Source organism: Vicia villosa, linkage group LG3 (assembly GCF_029867415.1).
Source record: "Vicia villosa cultivar HV-30 ecotype Madison, WI linkage group LG3, Vvil1.0, whole genome shotgun sequence".
Taxonomy (NCBI): Eukaryota; Viridiplantae; Streptophyta; class Magnoliopsida; order Fabales; family Fabaceae; genus Vicia; species Vicia villosa.
Window position 1 is genome coordinate 56,872,652 of NC_081182.1, and position 26,655 is coordinate 56,899,306.

A 26,655-nucleotide genomic window follows, 5' to 3' on the forward strand; every position below is an offset into this window, starting at 1 on the left:
GCAGGAGGAGGCTCGGAGACACGGGGTGGGTCGAAGATGGCCACTTGAACCGACTGCGTTTCCTTAATGGTTTCCGACTTCTTCTTCCGAAGAGCCCGGGTTTGTAGACCAGAGGAATCCGACTTCAGCGTTGATTGGGTGGCGGCACGCCTTACCTAGCTTCAGCCATCACTTTCATTGCTCCTTGAGGTTGGCAGAGGACATTTTCCCTGCACAAAAGGTAAAAAATATTTTTTTTAAACTTAAAAGCGAGCAAATAATTTGCATGAAATTATAAACACAAAACCAGCACCTAAATAAGTCAAGAGTGACACTTGGTCGTCAGACTTATCCATAATATCCTTGGTTTTCATCACGGAGAAAGCATATAAGAAAGAGAGAGTTTGAATCTCATCGACACTTAGCTTGTCATAGTCATAACAAAGAATGAGGATGGGATTCTCGGTCCAATAAAAAGGGAAGGCGCCGACTCCCATCAGAGTTGTGCAACACTTCCGAGCACTCACTCCCTCCTCTTACCCGAATGTACCGGTTCTTGAAATCTTTGTAATTGGAAGTGTTGGCTTGGAGAAAATTCATGTCCGGTGACCCGTTGATACTTACCCAACTTCCTTTGTCAGCTCCCTTTAACTAAAAAAGAGAAAAGAAGATACCCAGAGTGGGATCGATGAGTAAAGCCTCACATATAAACTCAAAAGCTTATATAAAGCCCCATCCATTAGGTCGGATCTGGACCGGGGTTATATTCATGCGGTTAGCAGGTTGGCCTCAAAATAAGTAAAACAAAACTAAATTCGGAAATCGTCTAAAAGGTTTAGATAAAAATAAAAGGACTCATTGCCAACACCCTGTGGACGAAAAAGACACACGGTTTCACCTTCCTCACGCACGTCCAAAATCATGTCTTCCTCATTCCCAGTATAGGAGATACTTCTCTTACAACGATGCTTCTCTATATTATCATGATCCACGGAGCTACTCTTATACTTCAATACTTCGGCGTCGATAAAAGACCATCCCATTTACGCGTGAACCTCTACTGAACCTGACGACCCGATTCCGAGTCAGTGTCGCTAAAATATTCATAAAGGTCACCATACACTTCGTGAATGATTTGGTTGAATTCAACCCGACTCATATGACCCTTGCATCCATCCATACATTGGTTGAATTCAGCGGTTTGGGGAGCAACAATATTCCTCGACTCATCACATTCTCTAATGATAACCATGATGAAAGGAAAAGCTAAAGAATAAAAGAAAATGGAGATAAAATTACCTGATGAAGAAATTTGGAACGAATGGAAATCACTGACGAGCAAGCTTTGAGTAGGAATGCTTGGAAATTGCAAAAGGAGGAAGAAAGAAAGGGCAAGCGTTTTGAATTAATTTAAAAAATTAGGTTGAGGGGTTAATAAAGTAGGTTTATATGTTACCCATAAATACTCATCATCATTGGAGCATTTGAAGAATTAAATGCAGTAATTAGTAAGGGAGATATCCTGATACACGCAAGGACAGATCTTTTTTAACCGTTTGATGGATATGAGAACCGACTTTCCAGATCGGCCCAAATGAAGTCTTGATTGACCGAACTATTCATCCCTATGGAATTCTAGATCGGGGGGCTTGTACATATTTGAAGATGTTTAGGCCGATCAAGGAAGCTGACGTCTGAAGGAGGAAGCATGTACAAGACCAAAGTTAGGGCTAAATTTAAGAAGCTATCAACCCGACACGGCAGTAACACACAACCTGGATTAGTTCCTCAACTAGGTTAGGGTCCTTAGCCCGGTCGAGATGAATTCTATAGGTCGACGGATGCCATCACAAATAGACTCGTAACCATTTTTCCATAGTTGGTTGTAACCATCACCTATACATGAAGGACTTCACCGTTACAGGAGTTACGATTCTTTAATTTCTAGATGGCAGAAGTTACTAAAGTTCGCTCATTATGGAGGGTATCCAAGTTTCCTCCATTTATGATGATGATTATTGCCCCAGTAGCTATAAATAAGGCTCCCGACTAAGGGATAAGCAAGACGCATTTTATCTTGAGCTTGCATTGCTCAAATCCTAAAGCTAAACACTCACAAACTCATGTGTGACCTCGCCAGAATCCGTTCCGCGAGGTAATCAAAAGTGTTCTATAGGAATAGTATATATATATATATATATATATATATATATATATATATATATCCTTAAAACCCTTGAAGTTGTCCATGTACACTTCAAATAGTTTCTGACCATGTCTAAAAGAAAGCAATATTTGGGCCTGATCAGACTTGGTATAATTCATTTGGACATGGTAAAGGTGGAAAAAGTGTCAGTATGGGAACATTGTTCTTATATTCACACAAATATTGAAAAACTTTAACATAGTCCTAGCTCACAAAGTATAACTACGAGGGGGAATCCCAAGATGATTCATGACCCTGACTTCAAAATCATTAAAAAGGAGAGTGAACCCCATCATAGAAAATAGACATTCATGTAAAGACATCACACACACATCCTCTTGGCGGCATAACCTTTTGTTCCTTCTGGGGATGAAACACTCCCATGTTTTAGGATGAACATACATCTTGGTAAGCATTATTCATTATAGGTTTTGTTGTATTCACAAACATCATCCCTAAAATATATGTACCCACCCAAGAATATTGAGTAGTGTCATCAATAAATTCAAGGTTTCTTTGTCCCTGTTGCACCAATTATGTATCATTTTTAAAAGCTAAAAATGGAGACCATGAGTACGGCATCTTGATTCTTCCACTAACCACCGTTTAATTTTGTCATCAGTGGTGCGACCAAAGGAACTTCTATAACACTTAGTATAAGTCAAGGCTTTCCACTTATGCCGAGGATTTCTCTCAATCTCATGGTCCCGCGTATGAATTTTAGGAAAAGAAAACCTTGGGAAACCTCCCTTATATTAAACTTAGTGGGAGTAGACTCCATGACTGCAACAACATTCACTTATAGGACTCTTTATAGTTGTTATACTTCTAATGATCATATATATGGGTTTATTACCTCTTCTTCGATCTGGACGATACATCACTAATTTTATTATCACTATATAAGTCGAGGAAGGAAATATATGGGTTTCCTATGTTGGCCATAACTTTGAAAACTAATGGAAATTAGAGAAACAAAAGGGTAAGAAACATGTACCTTAAATATATTTGTAGGTTCTAAAGAACTGAGAAAAAAATAATGAAGGACACACATTGAACCCCTGAAAGTAACAACAGCAGTCTTACAAGTTCTAAAGAACGAAGAACCAAACGATGAAGAACACAAAACGTGAAGCCCATAAAAATTTTGTTGTTGGAATCACAAAGAGAGACTGAGAATTGGTAGCGTTCAAAGGCAAAGGAAGTTGAAAAGAAGAAACATACTTTCGTCACTCTATTTATAGGCACAAAGAACGCCAAGATCAATAGTAAAAAGCCGAGGGGAAATCATAAACCACAACCAACAATCAAGATGAGGCATCGATCTTATAACAACACTCAATTGCAATCAAGTGCTCTAAGTGTGTTGTCCTTTTACCCTGGGTGCATAAGGGCAAATGGTGACCTTAACCAAAGCAGTGTTTCACACGATAAGTGATAAATATGCATGTTCCTAATGCCACCTTCTCCCACTCAACATAACAACATAACCTCCTATCCTTCCTAGGGATATCCCCCAAACATAGGAAACCCATGCTTAGACCAGTCTCACAAATTCCAACATATGCATTCCTCACTACATATTGGTAACAAGGACTTGAAAGACAGTTGTTTCTGGCTTGCCAAAGGCCCTATAAGGCTGGTCTGATTAAGTGGCTCAATCCAATTGAAACGTCCACCATACGACGAACATGTGTACTTGCGCTATGAGACATCACATGTTTTCACCATTGATTTGCATCCAACAGTCGTTTGGAATCCACGTCAAACTAACCAGAAACCATTCCAACATTCTCCCCTGTATAAGTGTGATCCTAAACCGCTCTCAGATATTACTCTCATTCACACTTACAAAATATCATTTCTCTTAAACATTGACTTAATCGTTAAAGTGCTAACTTCACATATACTCCGCCGTCTTTGATCACAAAAACTTCTACCACCGAATCGAAAGACCTTTTGTGGTGGTCACCTTAAATTTTCGTGCATAATAATAGCATAGTAGTATTTGAGTTTAATTATATATTTTGGTAGAAAAAAGTTGACCGACTATGTCAATCAATTAAGTTCTTAGTATTTTTATCATTATGTTACATTTATGAAAAAATCCCTTAATTATTGATAAACTTACAAAATCCTCACGTTTCTTAATGTTAATGTGACACATTAACACACTCTAAAATACAAATCACATAATTATAAAACAAACAAAAACTAAAAAAGTGACACCAATTTTAAAATAGAGTGAGCATTAATTTGTTCAGCATACCTTTCTTAGTGTCCCAGCAACATCTAAAGATCTAAAATAGAAAAGTAAAATAGATTATTCCCATGTGACCATTCTTGTCGGGAATAGGAAGGTGCAGTGGCAATGTCATCATCTCCAATCATCTCTACGTCGGTGATTCCCTTTTTCACCAAATTTTGTAACAACAACATGTAATAATACAAAACAACATAGTATTATTGTAATGATAAAAAAAAATAAACTTTTTTCTTTGAACAAAAAAATGTAACGTAAATCTGTAACACATGATAATGGTAACTGTTTGTTTCTATCTCTGATAACAAAGCAAAAGAAGAAGAAGATGATGATGAACAGTGATTATAGTTTAACAGAAACGAGTATCATCGGTGTTGTTTGACGGTGGTATCTTGAAGTGCCAAAGCCTCCCAGCACCTTTAACCATGTTCTTCTTACAAAGAAACTCTTCAGCATAAGCTTTCTCCACTTTACGATCCACATCATGCAGAAAAACATGCGTCACACCAGATCCCTTTCTATTCCTCGCCATAACAGCAGCGGAGAACACGGCGGCCATACGTCCCGGCGCCTCCGCGTAGTACCCTTTAGGCGCGTCGACCATGATAAGGTCCCACTCCGTCTCGTAAACTTCATCCGGTAGATTCTCCAGCGCGAGCTTACAAGCTTTGTTGCCACGTAGGAAGGCTTTAGAAGGAGAGCACATGGGCTCAGCGCGGTACGATATGATGAGCTTGTGGGCTTCACGGAGCTGCGTTCGGTAACGGACGGTATGAGCCCGGAGGCCCGGAGCGTCTTTGAGAACGGTTTGAACCCATCGAGGATCTTCTTCGAGGAAGAGCGTGTGGCCACCTGGGTTAAACGAGGCCCACATGAGAGAATCGTGGCCGAGTCCGAAGACGAGAAAGTTGCAGGGACGGTTGTAGGATTTCAATACATCGAAACTGATCTTGATCTCGGAGACGGATTGTTGAGGGACGACGCGGGAGGTGGCGTAGTGGAGTATTGATTGGAGCTGGATCGGTGTTGGGTTGTTGTTACTGTCGTCGTTTGATCTGGCTCGGATTCCGGTTGAGATTGGACAGTGTAATGAGGATGTGTCGGAGGCGGTGATTGCGGTGGCGATGAATAGTAGTGCTCCGATTAATCCAATGATGGCTAATCCGATTAATAGCTTTCTCTGTTGGAGTGGATAACGGTTCTTCATCTTGTTTTTTTTGTTGTTGTTAATGTAATAATGTGGTTGTGTTGTTGTATTTGTGTACCATGTTTGTGTTGGGGTTAGCTTGAAAGGTAAGGGAAGGTGATGATGAAGGTGGTTTGATTTTGTCAAATGATGATGATGGATTGGATGGGGTTGAGAGAAATTGGTAGCGCAAGAGAAAGAGTGAGAGTGAGAGGGTTCAATGGCGAAGATATTAGGGAATGGAATGAAAGTGATTCTTTTTTAAGCAATTGTTTATGAAGGGATTTGGGAATTTAATATCCAAATTGTTGGGGCCTTGTTGGGATGGTGATGGTGATTCGGAATTCAAGTTTTAGGTATAGAAAGTAGAAACTGTGTCTAATTTTTCAGGGTAATATTATATGTAATTTAGAGAGGGTACTACATGTAATTGACAGTTGATACGCCTTTATGGTGGAGGTTCACCAATCACCATTGTTATTATTAATTTTATAAATAAATAGTTTTTAAATAATAGCAATAATTATTTTTTATATATTTATATTTTTTTTTGGGTGACAAATGGATATCGGGAGTCCACCATAAATTATCTTATAAAAAAATGTGTGGTGTATTGGCTACTTTCAAATATAAATGGACAAATTAGTTAAAATTATAAATCTTGAAAAGAAAAAAAAAACATGATTTTAATTTGGATAAAACTTAGATAGAATTTCTTAGATGTAGTTTTTATTAATTCTCAATAAAAATATGATAAGGGTACATAAATACCATTTAGAGAGTGGAAATAAAAGAAAATTGCATATGTGTAGGAGGAAACTATACATTTGTCATATTTTCATTGGAAAATAGTAAATATCACACCTAAAGAATTGTATCTGATCGTTGTCTCACACAGGTCAAAAAACGAGTAATTAAGGTGTAGTAAAACAGAAGCGACACTCAAGTTGTATCACAAGAACTCTAGATTATTTTAACCAACCGATTGAAATAAAGGGGGGTTTAGGTTTTTAATTAAGATTATGATCAAAATAATTTGATACGATTAAGATTAACAAGTTGATATACTGTTTTTGTTTCCAACTTGTCATCGATCATTATAATCCCAAAACCCTAAGCCGATTTTATTCCCTTTTCGATTACAGCAACAATCAACAAGCACAATTGATATGATATGATATATGTTCCTACTTTCGAATTAAGCAAATGGATAAAATAGACACGAATTAACAAACGCGACTTAATCAAACGTGAATTAACGAAAAAGCTACGCTAACACAATTACGGTAAAGAACATACATCAATTGAAATAAATTATATTCTATAAACAACAATTGAATTAAGCAAACGATAGCAATCGAATTCATAGACAGAATTGAAAAGAAATTAAAATTGAATTGGAAATTTTAAAAACCTCAAAGTATCGGTGGAAACTCAAACAACAGATCAACTTTAAGGGATTAGTTCTCCATAGAACTCGAAGTTGTATTTCTAATTTCGTGAATACTAAATAATAAACCTAAAGTTGTGACTTTGTTTGAATAATACAAGAGAATTTGGGCCCTAACAGTAACCGAGCCGAAAAACATAAAAATCGGCCCAAAACTAATTATTTTTTTAGGTCTAGTACAAACACACAGAATTTGACTATCCTACACTCTGAATTGGGTTTTGACTTTAACACGAAACTTGTAGGTTATCCTCTCAGATTTCTAATGCATGTTAGAATGCATCAAACGACAACCCATAGCTCAAATTAGAACGTAACAAACTCCATCTCATGTCTCAAATTATGACTTGTACAACGAGAAGGTGTCAAAAGCTCCTTATTCAGAAAATGAGTAACGAAACTAAAATAAGATTAGAATAAAATAAACTTAGGAAACATAATAAAAATAGTAAAAATAACATAGGAAAGTAAAGAATTTTCATGGCACAATAGTAAAAGAGTGAAATTAAAATGCACCGATCAAATTCCCTCACACTCAAACCTTTGCATTCCAAGCAAAACTCTAAAATCAAACTTCAAAATAGAGTAAAAAAAGAGCAAAATAGAGCATGCAATTTCAAAGACTCTCAGGATCACAAAGTGGTAAGTAAAATTCTTATTCTAAGCTTCAAAGAATATGGTGTTAGTGAGTCACTTTTTGTGACATTTAGAGCAAATAAAAAGATAGTTTACCGAAGAGTACATTATAAGCAGCAAGATCCTCACAGGATAAAAATCCCTTAAATTTCAAGTGTTTAGATTAACTATTTACACTCAAAGCACATCATGAAAATTAACACTACCACAACCTTGAAAAGACTCTAACATTCACACTTTAAATACATGCACACAAAGATCAAAAAGGACTTTACTTGGGTTGTAACTTGGCCTAGATAAGGGTGAGATAAATCCTAAAAAGTACTAGACTCAAATTTAAAGGGACAATAATATTTCATTCTTTTTCAAACAATAACCTTAAAGATATTTTCTCTTCTCTTTTTTTTCTCCTTTTTCTGAAGCAATATGTATGACGGTAATATAAAATGTCGTCCTTCTTTTCTTGATTGGAGCTGGATCGGTGTTGGGTTGTTGTTGTCGTCGTTTGATCTGGCTCGGATTCCAGTTGAGATTGGACAGTGTAATGAGGATGTGTCAGAGGCAGCGATTGCAGTGGTGATAAATAGTAGTGCTCCGATTAATCCAATGATGGCTAATCCGATTAATAGCTTTCTCTGTTGGAGTGGATAACGGTTCTTCATGTAATTGACAATTGATACGCCTTTATGGTGGAGGTTCACCAATCACCATTGCTATTATTAATTTTATAAATAAATAGTTTTTAAATAATAGCAATAATTATTTTTTATATATTTATATTTTTTTTGTGGGTGACAAATGGATATCTCTATATGGGGAGTCCACCATAAATTATCTTATAAAAAATGTGTGGTTTATTAGCTACTTTCAAATTTAAATGGACAAATTTGTTAAAATTACAAATCTTAAAAAAATAAATAAACACTATTTTAATTTGGATAAAACTTAGATAGAATTTCTTATAGGTGGTTTTTATTAATTCTCAATGAAAATATGATAAGTGTATTTAAATACCGTTTAGAAAGTAAAAATAGAAGGAAATTGCATATGTGTAGGAGGAATTATACACTTTGTTATACCCCAAAATTTGCCCGCATCATTTTTCAAGAAAACTCCAATCTGAAAATTAAAAGTCTCATATAATCATGGATTTTTATTTCAACAAAGATCCTGATATATGAAATACTTAGTTTTTAGAATTTTTCTTATACAGTATTTTGGCTTGCAGTTGAATTTATTCTTACGCAAACGCCAAATACTGTTTATTACATCACACATGCTATTTATTTATTTACGAATAAATAGTACTGACACAATTGGTACAGAGTTAAATCTTTTGCAGGCGCAGAATCAGGAAACTCAGACTGTACTGGTAACAGTATATATTAGTTATTTATTATGTCTGTGTTTTTTAACAAGTCATGTAAATAAACTTTCATTTTTCACATAAAACAAAAGCAAAAACAACAAAAAAAGAAAATTAACTTTGACTGTTGATTTTTCACTCTAACTGCTACATCAATACCTGAACAGTCAGTTGACAGCCAAACTGTTGGCAGTACAATTCTCAGTGTTTTGTACCATCAATCAAATCAATCTTTCACAATTCAAAATTCCAAGATTTTTGTTCTAGAACTCTTCTGAATATCACGCGATTAGCAGAGACTCAACACTGCACAAAAATCAGGTACGTTTAACTGTCTCCTACATAAACAGTCCCTGACTAGGGTTTTCTTGTTTTTACAGGAGAAACAAGTTTTTGAGAGCTCAAATGGATTTCATGCACATCCATACATCTCAAAGTACCATCATGCAAATTTTCAAACTTCAATTCACTCAGACGCACCGTCAGCAGCTCAAACAGTCAACAGACGACCCGTTTGACCAAAAAGTCAACAGACAATCAAAAATGAATTTTTTTGTCGAAATCCATATTTTGTCAAAGGATTCATCATTTGATCATTGGATGATCATAATTCATCAAGGAAAGATCAAAAATCAACAAAACCCTAAGATTCAAAATTAGGGTTTTTACCTGAAAAGTCAACTCAACTTTGACTGGTCATAACTCTCTCATCCTTCATCCAAAAAATTCAAACCAAAGCTCATTTTGAAGGAAATTCAATTATCTTTCAAATGCAATTGATCCCATGGTCATTGCATTCACCATTTGAAAATTATGATCAAAGACATTACAGGTCATTTTCAAAGTCAATAAAAAGACACTTTTTTCAAAAGGACACACAAGGAGCATCAAAAATAATTTTGACATGAGACCAAAGTCATTGGTTAGAGGACTCTTTGAGGTTTCCAAAAAGTGCAAGATCTCCTTCATATGACAAAAATTGAGGGATTTACACCTTGTTGAAGTTGGCTAAATTTTGGAAAATGCATAAAACCAACATTGCTCAAAAATGCATTTTTTCCAAAAGGGGCCAAGTTTTCATGGTTCAAACATCATTTCCATAATATTATGGGCCTCCCACGACCAAGTAGGCCCATAACATTTTTCATCCATTTTTGCTTGATTTTTTCTTATTTTAAGATTAAATTAAAAGGAAAAATGAAAGGATAATGGATAGCTTGAATTCCAAGCATGACTCATCAATATGACTCATTCAACTCTGTCTCAAGGCAAAGTACAGCAGAGGGAGAGAATAAAATCAAGCCATAGTGGCTTAAATGCCAAGCTACATATGTGGAAAAAGTCAAGATTCTAGCAAAAGCACTTATTGCTTTCTAGCTTAGATTTTAAGCACCTCAATGCTTATAAATAGACTCCAATACTTCAGTAATGAAGAGAGACAAGTTCAGAAACAAAGCCTTGCTCATAACACACTTGTAACCACTTGGAACTTTTTGAAAGAAATTCAAAATTCGAATTTTAGTTTCTAACTAGTTTCAGTTCAAACTAAGCATTCAAACATCATCCTTGAACATCAATAAACGTATCCCAATCAATTGCAAGCCTTGAAGCTCACTAAATCGAGCTATATAGGTCATAATTTGTTCGAACCTAAATCAACTCGTATCTGGTTATTCACGCATGCTTAACAAGATGTAGACATATATTTGAGTTTGGTTTGATGTGTAGATCATTTCTGGAAACTTAATTGAAGTTTGAACACGTATACACGAAACTACCATTTTAGGGTTCTTCATCTCAAAATTAGGGCTTTCCAAATTAGGCAAAATTACAAGTTCAAACATGTCCCATTGAATTCGTATGGACCAGACGAATTCAACCATGGCATCGCGCCAGATTTATATCACGTTTTACTTGTATTCGCTATTTTTTGCAGGTGTAATAGGTGGGAGCTTTTACACCACCTGCAAATGCAAGGTGTAAAAGGGTGGTTCTGATGAAGAAGATGATGCGTGACTCCTCCCTATTGGCCAGGGCGCGCGCGTTTTTTTTTTAAAATAACTTTTGATCCTGTGCTTTGCAGTCCACGCTTTTGCCATGTGTCTCAATTTAATCACCTTCTGATCCACTTGTCAGCTCATCCTGCGTACCAGACACGCTAGCCCATGATATAGACTCTCAATCCAACCACACCTGATCAGTATCCTTTTATTTTCTATTTTATTTTAATTTTCTTTGTAAAATTAATTAAAAATAGTTTCAAAAATCCAAAAAATGCATAAAAAATATTTTTAGACTTCTAAAATAATATATTATTTTCTGAAATAAAAATATTTTATTTTTCTTCAAAATTTCAATTATTTTGCATAATTAATTAGTATATATTTATATATTTGCTTTTTAATTATTCTAACCAATCAAAAAATCATAAAAAATTGTTCTTAATGTTAAATATTGTTTATATATTATAAACTAATTTTGTACATATTTTGAATAATTTTCTCTTTAAGTTTTAATTATTTGTATAATTATTTGCATAATTATGTTTTAATTAGCTTAATCAAATTTCAAAAATTCCAAAAAAATTAGTTTTGTTTTAAAATTAATTAACAAATATTTTGTACATATTTTAAACTCAATTTCTAGGTTTAAATCTATTTTCATCTTTTTTCTTCATTTTAATTTAATTAATCATGCATTAATTATAATTAAAATCAATCATAAAAAATCCAAAAACATGCCTTTTATTTTTCTTGCAATTTAAATTCCTAGATAAATGTATAGGATGTCAAATTCATGTAAATAGGCTAGTTTACATTTCCTGCACAATCGATGTAATAGCGTAGATTTACTTTCCGCACTTTACATTTCCGCATTTTAATTTCCCGCACATATAAACTGCGTGTATGTCAAAGATAAAATTGAACCGTTAGATCACTAACTTCAAAGATAAAATATCTGAATACAAACACAATCACACTTGCACCTCTTAAGGTAATCCCTTCTCATTCCTTTCAAAATCAAAGTCAAAATTCTACTGTTTCGAGTACAAAATCGAACCTTTTGTTTATATCCGATGAAAGGATAGATTTTTAAAGGAAATAAGGATAAAGACCTTACAACTCAGGGTAGACCTCCTAGTTTGCTTGCTCAAAACAAACAAAATTCTCATACACTGTTGTTTTTCAAAACAAAACTTTCCAAAAAGACAATACTTTGTATACATCCAAACATGGATCATTACAAAGTTAACGTTCTTTTCAAAACATCTTTCGAAAGATAAACAAGCATTTTGTATACATCCGCACACGGATCATTACAAAATTCAATTTTTAAGGTATTTGAAACCACATATGAGCATTCTAAAGCAATTGAAAAGTAATCGAAAAACAAGTGAGCTAAGCAAACTTAAGAGCCCATGGATAACCATGGATACAAAGGGTGCTAACACCTTCCCTTTGTATAACCTACCCCCTTACCCAGAATTTCTTAAAGGTCTTTTTTCTGTTTCTTTTATAAACCTTTCCTTAATTGGATAAAATAAAAGGTCGGTGGCGACTCTGAATTTTCAAAAATGCGAAAGCATTAAGCGATAAAAAAGAGTCAGTTCACGTATCTCTCCCGAACAGAGGTATGGCCCGAGATAAAAACGGAGGTCCACACACTTGTCATATTTTTATTGGAAAATTGTAAAAATCACACATAAAGAATTGTATCTAATTCGCTATCTCACACAGGTCAAAAACGACGAGTAACTAAGGTGTAGTAAAACGAAAGCGACACTCAAGTCGTATCGCAAGAACTCTTAATTATTTTAACCAATTGATTGAAACAAAGGGGGTTTAGGTTTTCAATTAAGATTATGATCAAAATAATTTGATACGAATAAGATTAACAAGTTAATCTACTATTTTTGTTTCCAACTTGTCATCGATTATTATAATCCCAAAATCCTAAGCTGATTTTATTCCCTTTTTTATTACAACGACAATCAACAAGCACAATTTATACTATATGATATATGTTCCTAATTTCAAATTAAACAAATGGATGAAAAAGAAACGACTTAATCAAACGCGAATTAACGAAAAAGCTACGCTAACATAATTACGGTAAAGAACATACATCAATTGAAATAAATTATACTCTATAAACAGCAATTGAATTAAGCAATTGATAACAATCAAATTAAGAAATTGAGTTCATAGACAGAATTGAAAAGAAATTAAAATTGATTGGAAAGTTTAAAAGCCTCAAAGTATCGGTGGAAACTCGAACAACAAATCAACCTTAGGTGATTAGTTCTCCATAGAACTCGTAAGTTGTATTTCAAATTTCGTGAATACTGAATAATAAACCTAAAGCTGCGATTTTGTTTAAATAATACAAGAGAATTTGGGCCCTAATAGTAATCGACTCAAAAAACATAAAAATCGGCCCAAAACTAATTATTTTATTAAGCCTAGTACAAAAACACAGAATTTGACTCTCCTAGACTCTGAATTGGATTCTGACTTCAAAAAAACTTGTAGGTAATCCTCTCATATTTCTAATGCATATTAGTATGCGTCTAGGAGATTTCAAATTTCGTGAATAGTGAATAATAAACCTAAAGCTGCGATTTTGTTTAAATAATACAAGAAAATTTGGGCTCTAATAGTAACCGACCCGAAAAACATAAAAATCGGCCCAAAACTAATTATTTTATTAAGCCTAGTACAAAAACACAGAATTTGACTCTCCTAGACTCCGAATTGGATTCTGACTTCAACACAAAACTTGTACGTAATCCTCTCTGATTTCCAATGCATATTAGTATGCGTCAAACGACATCCCATAGCTCAAATTAGAACGGGTCAAACTGCATCTCATAGCTCAAATTATGACCTACATAACGAGAATGTGTCAAATGATTGCTTATTCAGGAAATAAGTAACGGGATTAAAATAAAATCTGAAATAAAATAAACTTAGGAAACAAAATAAAAATAGTAAAACTAACATAGGAAACTAAAGAATTGTCGTGGCACAATAGTAAAAGAGTGAACATCAAAATGCACTAATCAAATTCCCCCACACTCAAACATTTGCATTCCAAGCAAAACTCTAAAGTCAAACTTCAAAATAGAGTAAAAACAAGAGCAAAATAGAGCATGCAATTTTAAAGACTCTTAGGATCACAAAGTGGTAAGTAACATCCTTATTCTAATTTTCAATAAATATGGTGTTGGTGAGTGACTTTTTGTGACATTCAGAGAAAATAAGAAGACAGTTTACCAAAAAGTACATTATAAACAGCAAGATCATCACAAGATAAAATTCCCTCAATTCTCAAGTGTTTAGGCTAACTATTTACACTCTGTCATACCCCAATTTTTGACCTAAGATACCACCTCATATCATAGCATATGCATCATTTGCATCTCTAACAAAATGCATAGCTTGTGTTTGCTACTTGTGCTCAGCAGGATTTAATCAAGAAATCACTCATCAGTACAAGCAACAATCAATTAGGGTTTTGTTCTCCCTTCATTTCAAATGAATCATCTTCATCAACAATTAACATTTGGTCCTCAGAGATTCATTTTCAACAAGCTCAAAGGCTCTGAATCAACCAGATTAGGGTTTTGACTGAAGCTAGCATACTCCTGACTTTTGCTCAGGATTTGACCTAATGACTTGGGACATGATATCAAGACCCCAAGTGCATCATTTTGACCTAATCTATTGGCTCAATACATCTCCTACACAAGGATTGATCAACAGTGAAATTTCAAATCATCAGATTAGGGTTTTGAACTATCAAGGACTAAAATCAGGGATCACATTTGGGAAACCCTAAAAATCCCCAGGGAGTCAATCAAAGGTTTCAATCATCCTCAAATAATCCCTATGACAATATCCAAATCAAAATACCCTAGGAGATTAGACATTTTTCATCTCTATGATAGGAGTATCTCTTCTATATCATCACAAACAATCAATCAGTCAAACTTTTTTGCCACAAGGCTGGCTAATCAATCAAATTTCTTTTTTTGCCACAAGGCTGGCTAATCAATCAAACTGTTTTACCACCGTACTGGATGATTAATCAAAGTTTTTGTCACAAGGCTGACTTCATTGAAACTTTTGCCACAAGGCTGGCTGATTAATCAAAGTTTTTGTCACAAGGCTGACTTCATTGAAACTTTTGCCACAAGGCTGGTTAAACAACAAAAACATCTTTATCATTCTAAGCACCCTAAGTGGCATGGCCCCTGGCTTATAATGAAAAGATTTTCAAACAAAAATCAAACAGATGTATGTGATGATATAGATTAGATACATCGAACATTTAGATGACATTTGTCTCTTTTCCTTTGCTTCCACTAGCATAAGTGGGAACTACGATTGCTCTGACTTTCTCAACATCCCTTTGAGAATACGTAGGCACAAGGTCGTATCCTTGGCGAGCAAAACTTCTCCCTCAAACCACTCAAACCTTAGCACCCGTAGACCCCGAGCTACAGATGCTCTGATTCCCTCTAGGGGATATGTATGCAGAGGATCGCGATGATCTTTGCGAGCATAATCAAACAAACACCTTAGGTCCCACCTTTTTCTCACAAGAACCTCCACCATAACAAGAATGGAATAAACAAAACAAAGAAACCTATAGAGTACTATAGATACGTTGGGTGCTAATACCTTCCCTTCGTATAACCAACCCTCTTACCCAATATCTCTCCCCACTTTTAAGGTTATTGCATCTTTTTTCCTTTTCCTCTTTTGGAAACAATAAAAAGTTTGGTCCGTACAAAAGAAAAATCATTTTTTGAGCACTCGAGCCCAAAGAAGGCATCAGGTGTCTCATTTAGAAAAAAAACAACGATTTTTCCCCGCGACAGAAAAATGGCGACTTCACTGGGGACAAAACTTTTTATTGTTTCCAAAGAAAGGGTTATTTATATTTGTTTTGTTTTTATTCTTGTTACATGTGTGGTTCCTTGGTTCTGTTACTTGTGTGGTTCTGTTACAAGTGATACATTATGGACAAATCCTAACCCGGATTAAGTACACATAAGAATTAGGTGGAGGGTATAGTCATGTATGGCATACAAGGAGTTCAGTCCTTAAAAAGTCAGCATGAGAATCCTTCCGCTCAGTGGAGGTTCCTTGTTGGTAGTATATGTTTAGCAAGTTCAGTTGCGAAGACATTATTGCTTTCATTGAACTGTAGAAGCTGAGTTGGCTGTAGAACCCATAACCCATCCTGGCCTTATTAGGTTGTGGTGCAGAAACTATTCAGGTGTAGACTTGGAATAGTTGTCATGCGGAGAACCACACTCAGACGAGTTTTTCTTGAGAATATTGCTGGCTCACAAGTTCAGTTGTGCAAGCCGGTAATATCCGAAAGAAAAATGTAGACTCTGACGTATCAGTAGAACATGTTGTGCAGGTGATTAACCCCTAGTACTATCCCATGTTTGGTTCTCTGACCTCATGCTCGTGACGCTGGACCTTTGAACCTATGTGTACTATGTTTTGAATTACCATGTTTGTAGTACCATGTTTGCGTTACCATGTTTGCATCACCGTGTTTGCCTTACCATATTTGTATATGTGGCATTCATGCATCCATGCATTCATACATTCATAAAAATCCATCTTTTCCCATAAAAGCATGATTTTTCCAAAAAATTTAGAGAATTTCCTTTGCAAACATTATAGGATTAAGTTATGGAAGGGGTAAAAAGGCATACCAAGAAGTACGGTTTCAAAGCGCCTAATATGGAAAGACTGAAAGAGTTAGCATCTTTTGTACAAGATCCTTCCGATTTTAGGAAAAGCCATGGAAAGCTTTTGCCTATCTTGAACACTCATGTTGATGAAGGACTTCTCAAAACTCTGGTTCAGTTCTATGATCCCGTCTACCGGTGTTTCACCTTTCCAGACTATCAGTTGGTACCAACCTTGGAAGAATATGCCAATCTTTTGGGTATTCCTGTGTCTGACAAAATACCTTTCAATGGTTTGGAAGCCATTCCTAAGTCACCAGCCATTGCAGCGGGTATCCACTTGAAGAAATCTGAAGTAGAGAGTAATTGGACTACCAAAGGAAACCTTCCAGGTTTAACTTCGCAGTTTCTAATAAAGAAAGCCTTTGACTTCATCGAAACTGGTAGCATGATAGCTTTTGAAGCTGTACTAGCCTTGCTCATCTATGGGTTGGTTCTGTTTCCCAACGTCAACGACTTTGTTGATATCAATGCCATAAAGATCTTTTTGAATGGAAATCCTGTTCCGACTTTGCTTGGTGACACGTATTTCTCTATTCATCATAAAAATCGCCAAGGTGGTGGAATCATTGTATGTTGTGCACCTCTTTTGTACAAATGGATTGTTGCACACTTACCTAAGTCTCCTATTTTCACGGAAAACCAAGAAGGTTTGCATTGGCCTCGAAGACTTATGTCCCTTACTAATAGTGATATTCATTGGTATACTCTGGCTCGCTGCGGTACAGAAACCATTGATAGTTGTGGAGAGTTCGCCAACGTACCCCTCATCGGTACACAAGGAGGAATTAACTACAATCCGGTCCTAGCCCGACGACAACTCGGGTATGCAAATTCAGTTAAACCAATTGGTCTCGCAGTGGAAAGTTACTTCTACCAAGAAGGAGAGGATCCTCAAGGGTTGAAAACAAGAATGGTGAGAGCTTGGTACGACGTCCGATGGAAAGGAAAAGGTGGGATAAGAAATTGCATTGCTAAAGACGCCTACACCAGTTGGGTGAAGAAAAGAGCAAAGGAGTTTCAAATGCCTTATGATTATGAAAAACCCATGTTCCCTGTGGTGTCTCAACTACCCAATGTTCCCATTAACACTGTGGAAGAATACCAGGAGATTTTAGCCAAGATGAGATTAGAAAAGGACTCTTGGGAAGAAAAGTTTCGTAAAACTGATGTGGAAAACAAAAAGTTGAAGAAACGAGTGAAAGATCACGAAGAAACTCTCTATTATCAGGATGGATGGCTCATGAGCAAAGATGAGAAGATCCGTCGGAAAGACGCTGCAATCAGAAGATACATCAAAGAAAGCAAGAAAAATCTTGAAGCCTCGACAAGCAACGCTCCGATGCCTGACAATTGGAAGAATGTTGTTGACAAGCTGAGGGCCGAAAAGGCCGAGTTGAAAGCTTACTATGGGAAAGAAATCATGAAGCTCAAGCTGCACAACGCATTTGGTTCTTCGTCCGATGAGGATGTTTAGGATTTGTTTAGATTTTCATTTATCATTTGCTTCTGTAAGGAGCTACGCTCCAATGTTGTAACATTTCCCATTATTTCAATAAAAGAATTGTTTGTGTTCAAATGTTTGCAAGGAAATAATCTTTAAAATGTTTGGAAAAAATCATAAATTTCTTTTTGCATACATCATTCTGCATATCGAGTCTGTTGTATAGAGTCTCATCTTTTGGATCTTTCTCCAATAGATCGTCAAGCTGTCGCGTCTCAAAGTTTCTCGACCGCGTTCGCAATCAGATCACAGATACAATACTCGTTCAAGCAGAAGAAGAGTAATGGAACACTCTGAACAAGAGAATATTGAGCTTCGTGGTACAGTGACCACCCTTCAAGAAAAATTGGAAAGTCTCACTACTCTGGTTGACTCTCTAATGGCCGCACAGAATCAGCCGCCGCCACCTAACAGTCAAGCAACGGTAACATCTGAAGTCACTACTCCAGTCTCTACAGTTGCATTCAGCATTCCATCTTTCTCCATGCCAGAAGGTTGGGGCCCGCCTTTCAGCTTTGGTACAGGTTTCCGCCATAATTTCTCTGGGGTTCAAACAGCTACAACTGAAGCGCCTGCTGCACAAGGTTCGGCGTTTATTCCACATTCAGGGGTAACTTTTTCCCAAATCACTATGGCACTTTCTCAACCCACTATGACAGTTCCGACCCCTACGGTTCACACTGTTCCTTATGATGGCAATGAGATTTATCATGATCAAGGTGATAGCACAAATCCGCGTAATCTTGTGGAAGATCTCCAAGAACAGTTCAACAAGATTCAATTGGAAGTCAAGGCTATTCGTGGGAAAGATTTGTTTGGAAAGAATGCCCAGGAGCTATGTTTGGTTCCCAGTGTACAAATACTTGCTAAATTCAAGGTCCCTGACTTCGAGAAGTACAAAGGTAGTTCTTGTCCACAAAGCGATCTTGTGATGTATGCTAGAAAGATGTCTACTTATGCAGATAATCATCAGTTGCTTATCCATTACTTTCAAGACAGTTTGACTGGTGCCGCACTGAAGTGGTACACAGGCTTGGATAGCACTAATATTCGAACATTCAATGACCTAGGTGAGGCCTTTGTCCGACAATACAAGTATAACTCGGATATGGCTCCGGACAGAGATCAGCTTCGGTCCATGGCTCAGAAAGACCACGAAGCTTTCAAAGAGTATGCCCAACGATGGAGAGAAACTGCTGCTCAGATTAATCCACCGTTAAAAGAGAAAGAGATGACAAAGATCTTCTTGAATACTCTCAGTCCGTTTTATTATGAACGCATGATTGCTAGTGCTCCAAGTGATTTCACCGAAATGGTAAACATGGGGATGCGTCTAGAAGAAGGAGTCCGAACCGGACGTCTGACTAAAGAAGGTGGATCTTCGAGTGGAACCAAAAAGTTCGTAAGTGGTTTCCCAAAGAAGAAAGAACAAAGTGTTGACATGGTGTCCCAAGGAAGGTCAAGAGGGAACGTCAATCGTCAACGACAGGTAGCTGCTATCGCACCAGTCGTTAATACAGCGCCAAATCCGGGATTTACTCCGCAATTTCAACAACAACAGCCTCGACAACAGGCTCAGCAGTTCAACAATAATCAGAATCGTGTACAAAGAGCTCCGCAGTTTGATCCGATTCCAATGACCTACACAGAATTGTATCCTGCCTTGGTTGAAAGAGGTCTTGTTCAAACTAAAGCACCACCACCAGTACCTGAGAAACTCCCATGGTGGTACAAAGCAGAGGTCTCATGCCCTTATCATCAAGGAGCACCTGGCCATGATCTTGAGCATTGCATAGCTTTGAAATATGAAGTTCAGAGGTTGGTTAGATCTAATCTCCTCTCGTTCAGAAATTTGAATCCAAATGTGCAAGCAAATCCGCTGCCCAATCATGGAGGGCATGTTGTAAACATGGTGTATGGATGTCCTGGTCCATACCGAGTCTATAATATCAATTACTCAAGAGCCGATTTGGTACAAATGCACGCCACTCTCTGTCGAGGGCAGAATTTTCGCCAGCATCAATATGGTTCCTGTAGCATATGTTGTGTAGATCCTCACGGATGCTCGATTGTGAGAAGAGATCTCCAAGTTCTGTTGGATAATGGTACTATTCAGATCTACAGAAATAGGGATGAAAATGAAGTTAACATGATAGGATGTTATCCGCATGAGCTTTTAGTCTCAGATATCAACTCGGAAATGCCTAAAGTTAACATCATCATTCCTCATTTCAACATGCCCGAGCGCATAGAAGTTACTTACAACAAGCCAAGGGTTCCTGTTGCTCCTTTGATCATTTGTCTACCTGGACCTGTTCCTTATGACTCTGACAAGGCAGTTCCATACAACTACAATGCTACAATGATAAAGAATGGACAAGAAGTTCCTTTACCAACTCTCTCATCTGTCGTAAACATCGCTGATGTGAGTCGAGTAACAAGAAGTGGACGTGTGTATACTCCACTACCTTCAAAGCAGCCTGTTGCTCCTGCAACCGGACAAAATCCTGCCAATACACCAGTGAGAAATCCTGTGGGGATTCCTGTCAGTAATACAAACATTGACGTTGGTCAATCCAGCGGAACCAATGCCAATCCTGACTTTGACGAAATTTTGAAGCTTATCAAAAGAAGTGAATACAAGATTGTGGATCAGCTTATGCAGACTCCTTCAAAAATCTCAATACTTTCATTGCTGTTGAATTCAGAAGCCCACAGGGAAGCCCTGATGAAGGTCTTAGATCAAGCTTTTGTAGATCATGATGTGACTGTTGATCATTTTGATGGGATAATAGCTAACATAACAGCTTGTAACAATTTAAGCTTCTGTGATGAAGAACTCCCCGAGGGGGGTAAAAATCACAATCTTGCTTTGCACATTTCTATGAACTGTCAGTCAGACTCTTTGTCCAATGTATTGGTAGACACCGGATCTTCCTTGAATGTGATGCCAAAGACGACTCTTGCTCGCTTGTCTTACCAAGGAATGCTTATGAAATTCAGTGGTGTAGTAGTGAAAGCATTTGATGGATCGCGAAAATCTGTTATTGGCGAAGTCAACCTTCCCATGACAATTGGTCCACATACATTTCAAATCACCTTCCAGGTCATGGACATTCAAGCTGCTTATAGCTGTCTGTTAGGACGACCATGGATCCATGAAGCAGGGGCGGTAACTTCTACGCTCCATCAAAAGTTAAAATTTATAACAAACGGAAAATTGGTAACAATAAGTGGGGAACAAGCCTTGATGGTGAGCCATTTGTCCAATTTCTCTTTCATAAGCGCCGATAATGAGGAAGGAACGCAGTTCCAAGGTCTCTCTTTAGAAGACGAATCTTCCAAGAAGAAAGCATCAATCTCTTCTTACAAAGAGGCAGTAAAAGTAGTGAAAGATGGAACTACCACTGGCTGGGGGCAAGTTGTGATCCCGGCCAAGAATGAAACCAGAGCAGGTCTCGGATGTTCACCAACATTCTCAAACTGCACCAAGAAGGATGAAACCCTTCGTCCGATCAAAGAAACATTCATTAGTGGAGGATTCCTTAACCCAATTCCTCAAGAGGTCAATGTCCTTATTGAAGAATGCATCGAAGAAGGTCTCTCCGATACTGAAGAAGAATGGAAATGTTATCTCAATGACTCGGGATACATATCTCAGGAAGAACCATATCCTCCTTCAGAAAAAACAAGTGCTAAAGAAATTCCGCCTATTCCTGCAGAGGTTTGGGACACCTTGGGACAACCAAGTGGAAAATTTGATTATATGGTGAAATACACTGCACCTGAAAGTTCAAAGATTGCGATTGAAGATATCCAACCAACTGGATGGGGAGATCCCTTTGAATATAACAGTCAACCAGAAGAGGCTTATCAGCCCTGTCAATTTTCTCAGCAGCCTGAAATTGCTGAAGATTTCGGATTCAATGCATCTGCCAAGGTTCATAATCCTGAAGGTGGTTATTATCACATAAATGCCATTTTTGAAGATGAAGGGGAAGATGGCCCCGCAACTGACTCGGAAAGTGTCGCTGACAATGAGTCTCTTCATCCTGAAGACTGGGAAATACATCCTGAAAATTCAGAAGATTGTGACTCGACTTATGCTCTTCAAGAAGTGGAAGAAGACCGTTTCAACTCTACAAAGAACAAGAGTGACAAACCAGGACCTTCAAATCCTGCTCGACCAGCGGTCAATGTTAATACTGAAGATCACTCTGGGGAGGATTTTCCTGAATACATAATACAGAGAGGAGTTCGTTGCTACTGGAAGGCTGTCGACGTTCCGAATGTTGTTCGCCGCTCAAAGTAATCACCTCGCTGTTATTTTGACCTCCTGCCTTGCCCAAAGCAGAGAGATGTTTTATAGGGCTTTGCTTTTAAATGTTCCGCCCAAATAACTTTGTGTATAGGGCTTTGTTTTAAAAGTTTCCCTCTTTGTCCTGCCCAAGACAAATGAGTTTGTGTTTAGGGCTTTGTTTCAAAGATGAATCATAAATAAAGTGTCATTTTGAATTCCCTACATTATATATTTTATTTTTGCTTTTTTCTGGAAATGGTAATCCTAAAAAACCAAAAAAAAAAAAAAAACTTTTCAAAAAAAATCTGCATACACTCTTGCATTCATAAATTTTCTGAAATAGATATAAATCACATGTGCAGATTTACTATTGATAAACCCATTGAATGCAATAACCCTATGCCCTCTCCCAACTTTGAGTTTCCTGTGTTCGAAGTCGAAGAAGAGGAAGAAGAGGAGATCCCGGACGAGATCTCTCGATTACTTAAGCACGAGGAAAGAGCCATTCTGCCTCACAAAGAGCCTTTAGAAAAGATCAACTTGGGTTCTGAAGAAGACAAAAAAGAAGTGACCATTGGATCACTGCTTGATACTGATATCAAGAGTAAGTTGACAGACCTTCTCAAAGAATATGTTGACGTGTTTGCCTGGTCCTACCAAGACATGCCTGGGTTGGATACCAATATTGTTCAGTATTACTTGCCGTTAAAGCCAGAATGTCCGCCAGTTAAGCAGAAATTGCGAAGGACTCACCCTGACATGGCTAACAAGATCAAAGTGGAAGTTCAAAAGCAACTCGACGCAGGTTTTCTAGTCACCTCAGAGTATCCTCAATGGTTGGCCAACATAGTGCCAGTTCCGAAGAAAGATGGCAAAGTCAGAATGTGTGTTGACTACCGTGACTTGAACAAAGCCAGTCCCAAAGATGACTTTCCATTACCACATATTGACATGCTGGTTGATAACACCGCTAAGTTCAACGTCTTTTCCTTCATGGACGGGTTCTCCGGTTATAATCAGATTAAGATGGCTCCCGAAGACATGGAGAAGACATCTTTCATCACCCCATGGGGTACCTTTTGCTACAAAGTGATGCCGTTTGGATTAAAGAATGCAGGCGCAACTTACCAAAGGGCAATGACTACTCTCTTTCATGACATGATGCATAAAGAAATTGAAGTTTATGTGGACGACATGATAGCCAAGTCCAGCACAGAAGAAGAACATATTGAATACCTTTTGAAATTGTTTCAACGACTAAGGAAATATCAGCTTCGCTTGAATCCTAATAAATGTACTTTTGGGGTTAGATCTGGAAAACTCTTGGGTTTCGTTGTCAGCCAAAGAGGTATCGAAGTAGATCCCGACAAAGTCAGAGCTATTCAAGAGATGCCTGCACCAAAAACTGAAAAGCAAGTAAGAGGATTTCTCGGACGATTGAACTATATCTCCAGATTTATCTCTCAAATGACTGCTACTTGTGGGCCAATTTTCAAGCTTCTCCGCAAAGATCAAGGGGTTGTATGGACTGAAGATTGCCAGAAAGCGTTTGACAGTATCAAGGAATACCTGTTAGAACCACCAATATTGATTCCTCCAGTTGAAGGAAGACCATTAATCATGTACCTTACTGTGTTGGAAGAATCCATGGGCTGTATGCTTGGACAACAAGATGAAACCGGTAAGAAGGAGCATGCCATCTATTACTTGAGTAAGAAATTCACAGACTGTGAGTCTCGTTACTCCATGCTCGAAAAAACATGTTGTGCTTTGGCTTGGGCTTCAAAACGTCTCCGCCAGTACATGATCAACAATACTACTTGGTTAATCTCCAAAATGGATCCGATCAAGTATGTCTTTGAAAAGCCTGCCTTAACAGGAAGGATTGCCCGGTGGCAAATGCTGTTATCTGAGTATGACATTGAATATCGTGCTCAAAAAGCGGTCAAAGGAAGCATTCTCGCCGATCACTTGGCTCATCAACCAATTAATGAATATCAATCTCTCAAGTTTGACTTTCCTGATGAAGATGTCTTGTACTTGAAGATGAAAGATTGTGACGAACCGTTACCTGAAGAAAGTCCTGAGCCTGGATCAAGATGGGGCCTAATTTTCGATGGAGCAGTAAACGCTTTTGGCAATGGAATTGGGGCAATCATCATCACTCCCAAGGGTACTCATATCCCATTCTCCGCCAGACTGCTATTTGATTGTACCAACAACATCGCAGAATACGAAGCTTGTATCATGGGTCTCGAAGAAGCCATTGATTTAAGGATCAAGATCCTAGACATATATGGAGATTCAGCCCTCGTGATCAACCAAATCAAAGACAAATGGGAAACTTTCCACCCTGGCTTGATTCCCTACAGAGACTATGCAAGACGTCTTTTGACTTTCTTCAACAAGGTTGAATTGCATCATATACCTCGAGATCAGAATCGAATGGCAGACGCCTTGGCTACTCTATCTTCCATGTTCAAAGTCAGTCACTGGAATGATGTGCCTAAAGTCAGAATCACGCGCCTTGAAAGGCCCGCCTATGTGTTTGCAACTGAAGCAGTCATCGATGATAAACCGTGGTTCCACGACATCAAACGCTTCCTTCAAACTCAAGAGTACCCGCTTGGGGCATCAAACAAAGATAAGAAAACTCTAAGGAGACTTTCTGGCAGTTTCTTCCTGAACGGAGATGTGCTATACAAAAGAAACTTCGACATGGTTTTGCTCAGATGCGTGGATAGACACGAAGCAGATATGTTAATGCATGAAGTGCATGAAGGGTCCTTTGGAACTCATTCAAACGGGCATGCAATGTCCAAAAAGATCTTAAGGGCAGGATACTATTGGTTGACAATGGAATCTGACTGTTACAAACACGTGAAGAGATGTCACAAGTGCCAGATCTACGCAGATAAGATCCATGTGCCACCGACTCTACTCAACGTTCTCTCATCTCCATGGCCTTTCTCCATGTGGGGTATCGACATGATTGGAATGATCGAACCAAAAGCTTCAAACGGTCATCGTTTCATCTTAGTAGCAATTGATTACTTCACCAAATGGGTCGAAGCAGCATCTTACGCCAATGTTACAAGACAAGTGGTTGTGAGGTTTATCAAGAATAACATCATTTGCCGATATGGTGTTCCCAGCAAGATCATTACTGACAATGGTTCAAACTTGAACAACAAGATGATGAAAGAATTATGTGAGGAATTCAAGATTGAGCATCATAACTCTTCTCCTTACAGACCAAAAATGAACGGCGCCGTTGAAGCTGCTAACAAGAACATTAAGAAGATCGTCCAGAAAATGGTCGTCACTTACAAAGACTGGCACGAAATGCTGCCATTTGCTTTACATGGGTACCGTACTTCAATGCGTACTTCAACAGGGGCAACTCCCTTTTCTCTAGTATACGGCATGGAAGCTGTGCTCCCCGTAGAAGTTGAAATTCCATCAATGAGAGTCCTCATGGAGACCAAGTTATCAGAGGCTGAATGGTGTCAAAGCAGATACGATCAGTTGAACTTAATCGAAGAAAAACGTATGACTGCTCTATGCCATGGACAGTTATACCAAGCAAGGATGAAACAAGCCTTCAACAAAAAGGTTCGACCTCGTGAATTTCAAGAAGGCGACCTCGTGCTTAAAAAGATCTTGTCTTTTCAACCAGATTCTAGGGGCAAATGGTCTCCTAATTACGAAGGCCCGTATGTTGTCAAAAGAACATTTTCTGGCGGTGTCATGACTCTTGCAACCATGGATGGTGATGAACTCCCACATCCTGTGAATGCTGATGCAGTCAAGAAATACTTTGTCTAAAAAATACAAAAGAACAGCTCGGTAAGTCGAAAACCCGCAAAGGGCGACTTAGGCAAAAATGAGCGTCTCGGTGGACTGAAAACCTGAAAGGGCGGTCCAGGCAAAAATTAGAGACAAAAACAGAAAAAATTCATCCTGGTAGATTGAAAACCTGAAAGGG

At 37.7% G+C, this 26,655-nt stretch overlaps 1 protein-coding gene across 1 annotated transcript; it reads right to left on the reverse strand.

The window, feature by feature from the left end:
* Positions 1-4,491: 4,491 nt before the first annotated feature.
* Positions 4,492-6,058, reverse strand: LOC131661535 (arabinogalactan O-methyltransferase 1-like). The gene has a single exon (XM_058931108.1). The coding sequence runs from the start codon at positions 5,653-5,655 to the stop codon at positions 4,798-4,800; it is 858 nt and encodes a 285-aa protein (XP_058787091.1). The 5' UTR covers positions 5,656-6,058; the 3' UTR covers positions 4,492-4,797.
* Positions 6,059-26,655: the final 20,597 nt, after the last annotated feature.

What these genes read in the sequence shown, in the direction of transcription:
- LOC131661535 (XM_058931108.1), bottom strand. Translation starts at nt 5,655, where the DNA reads ATGAAGAACCGTTATCCACTCCAACAGAGAAAGCTATTAATCGGATTA.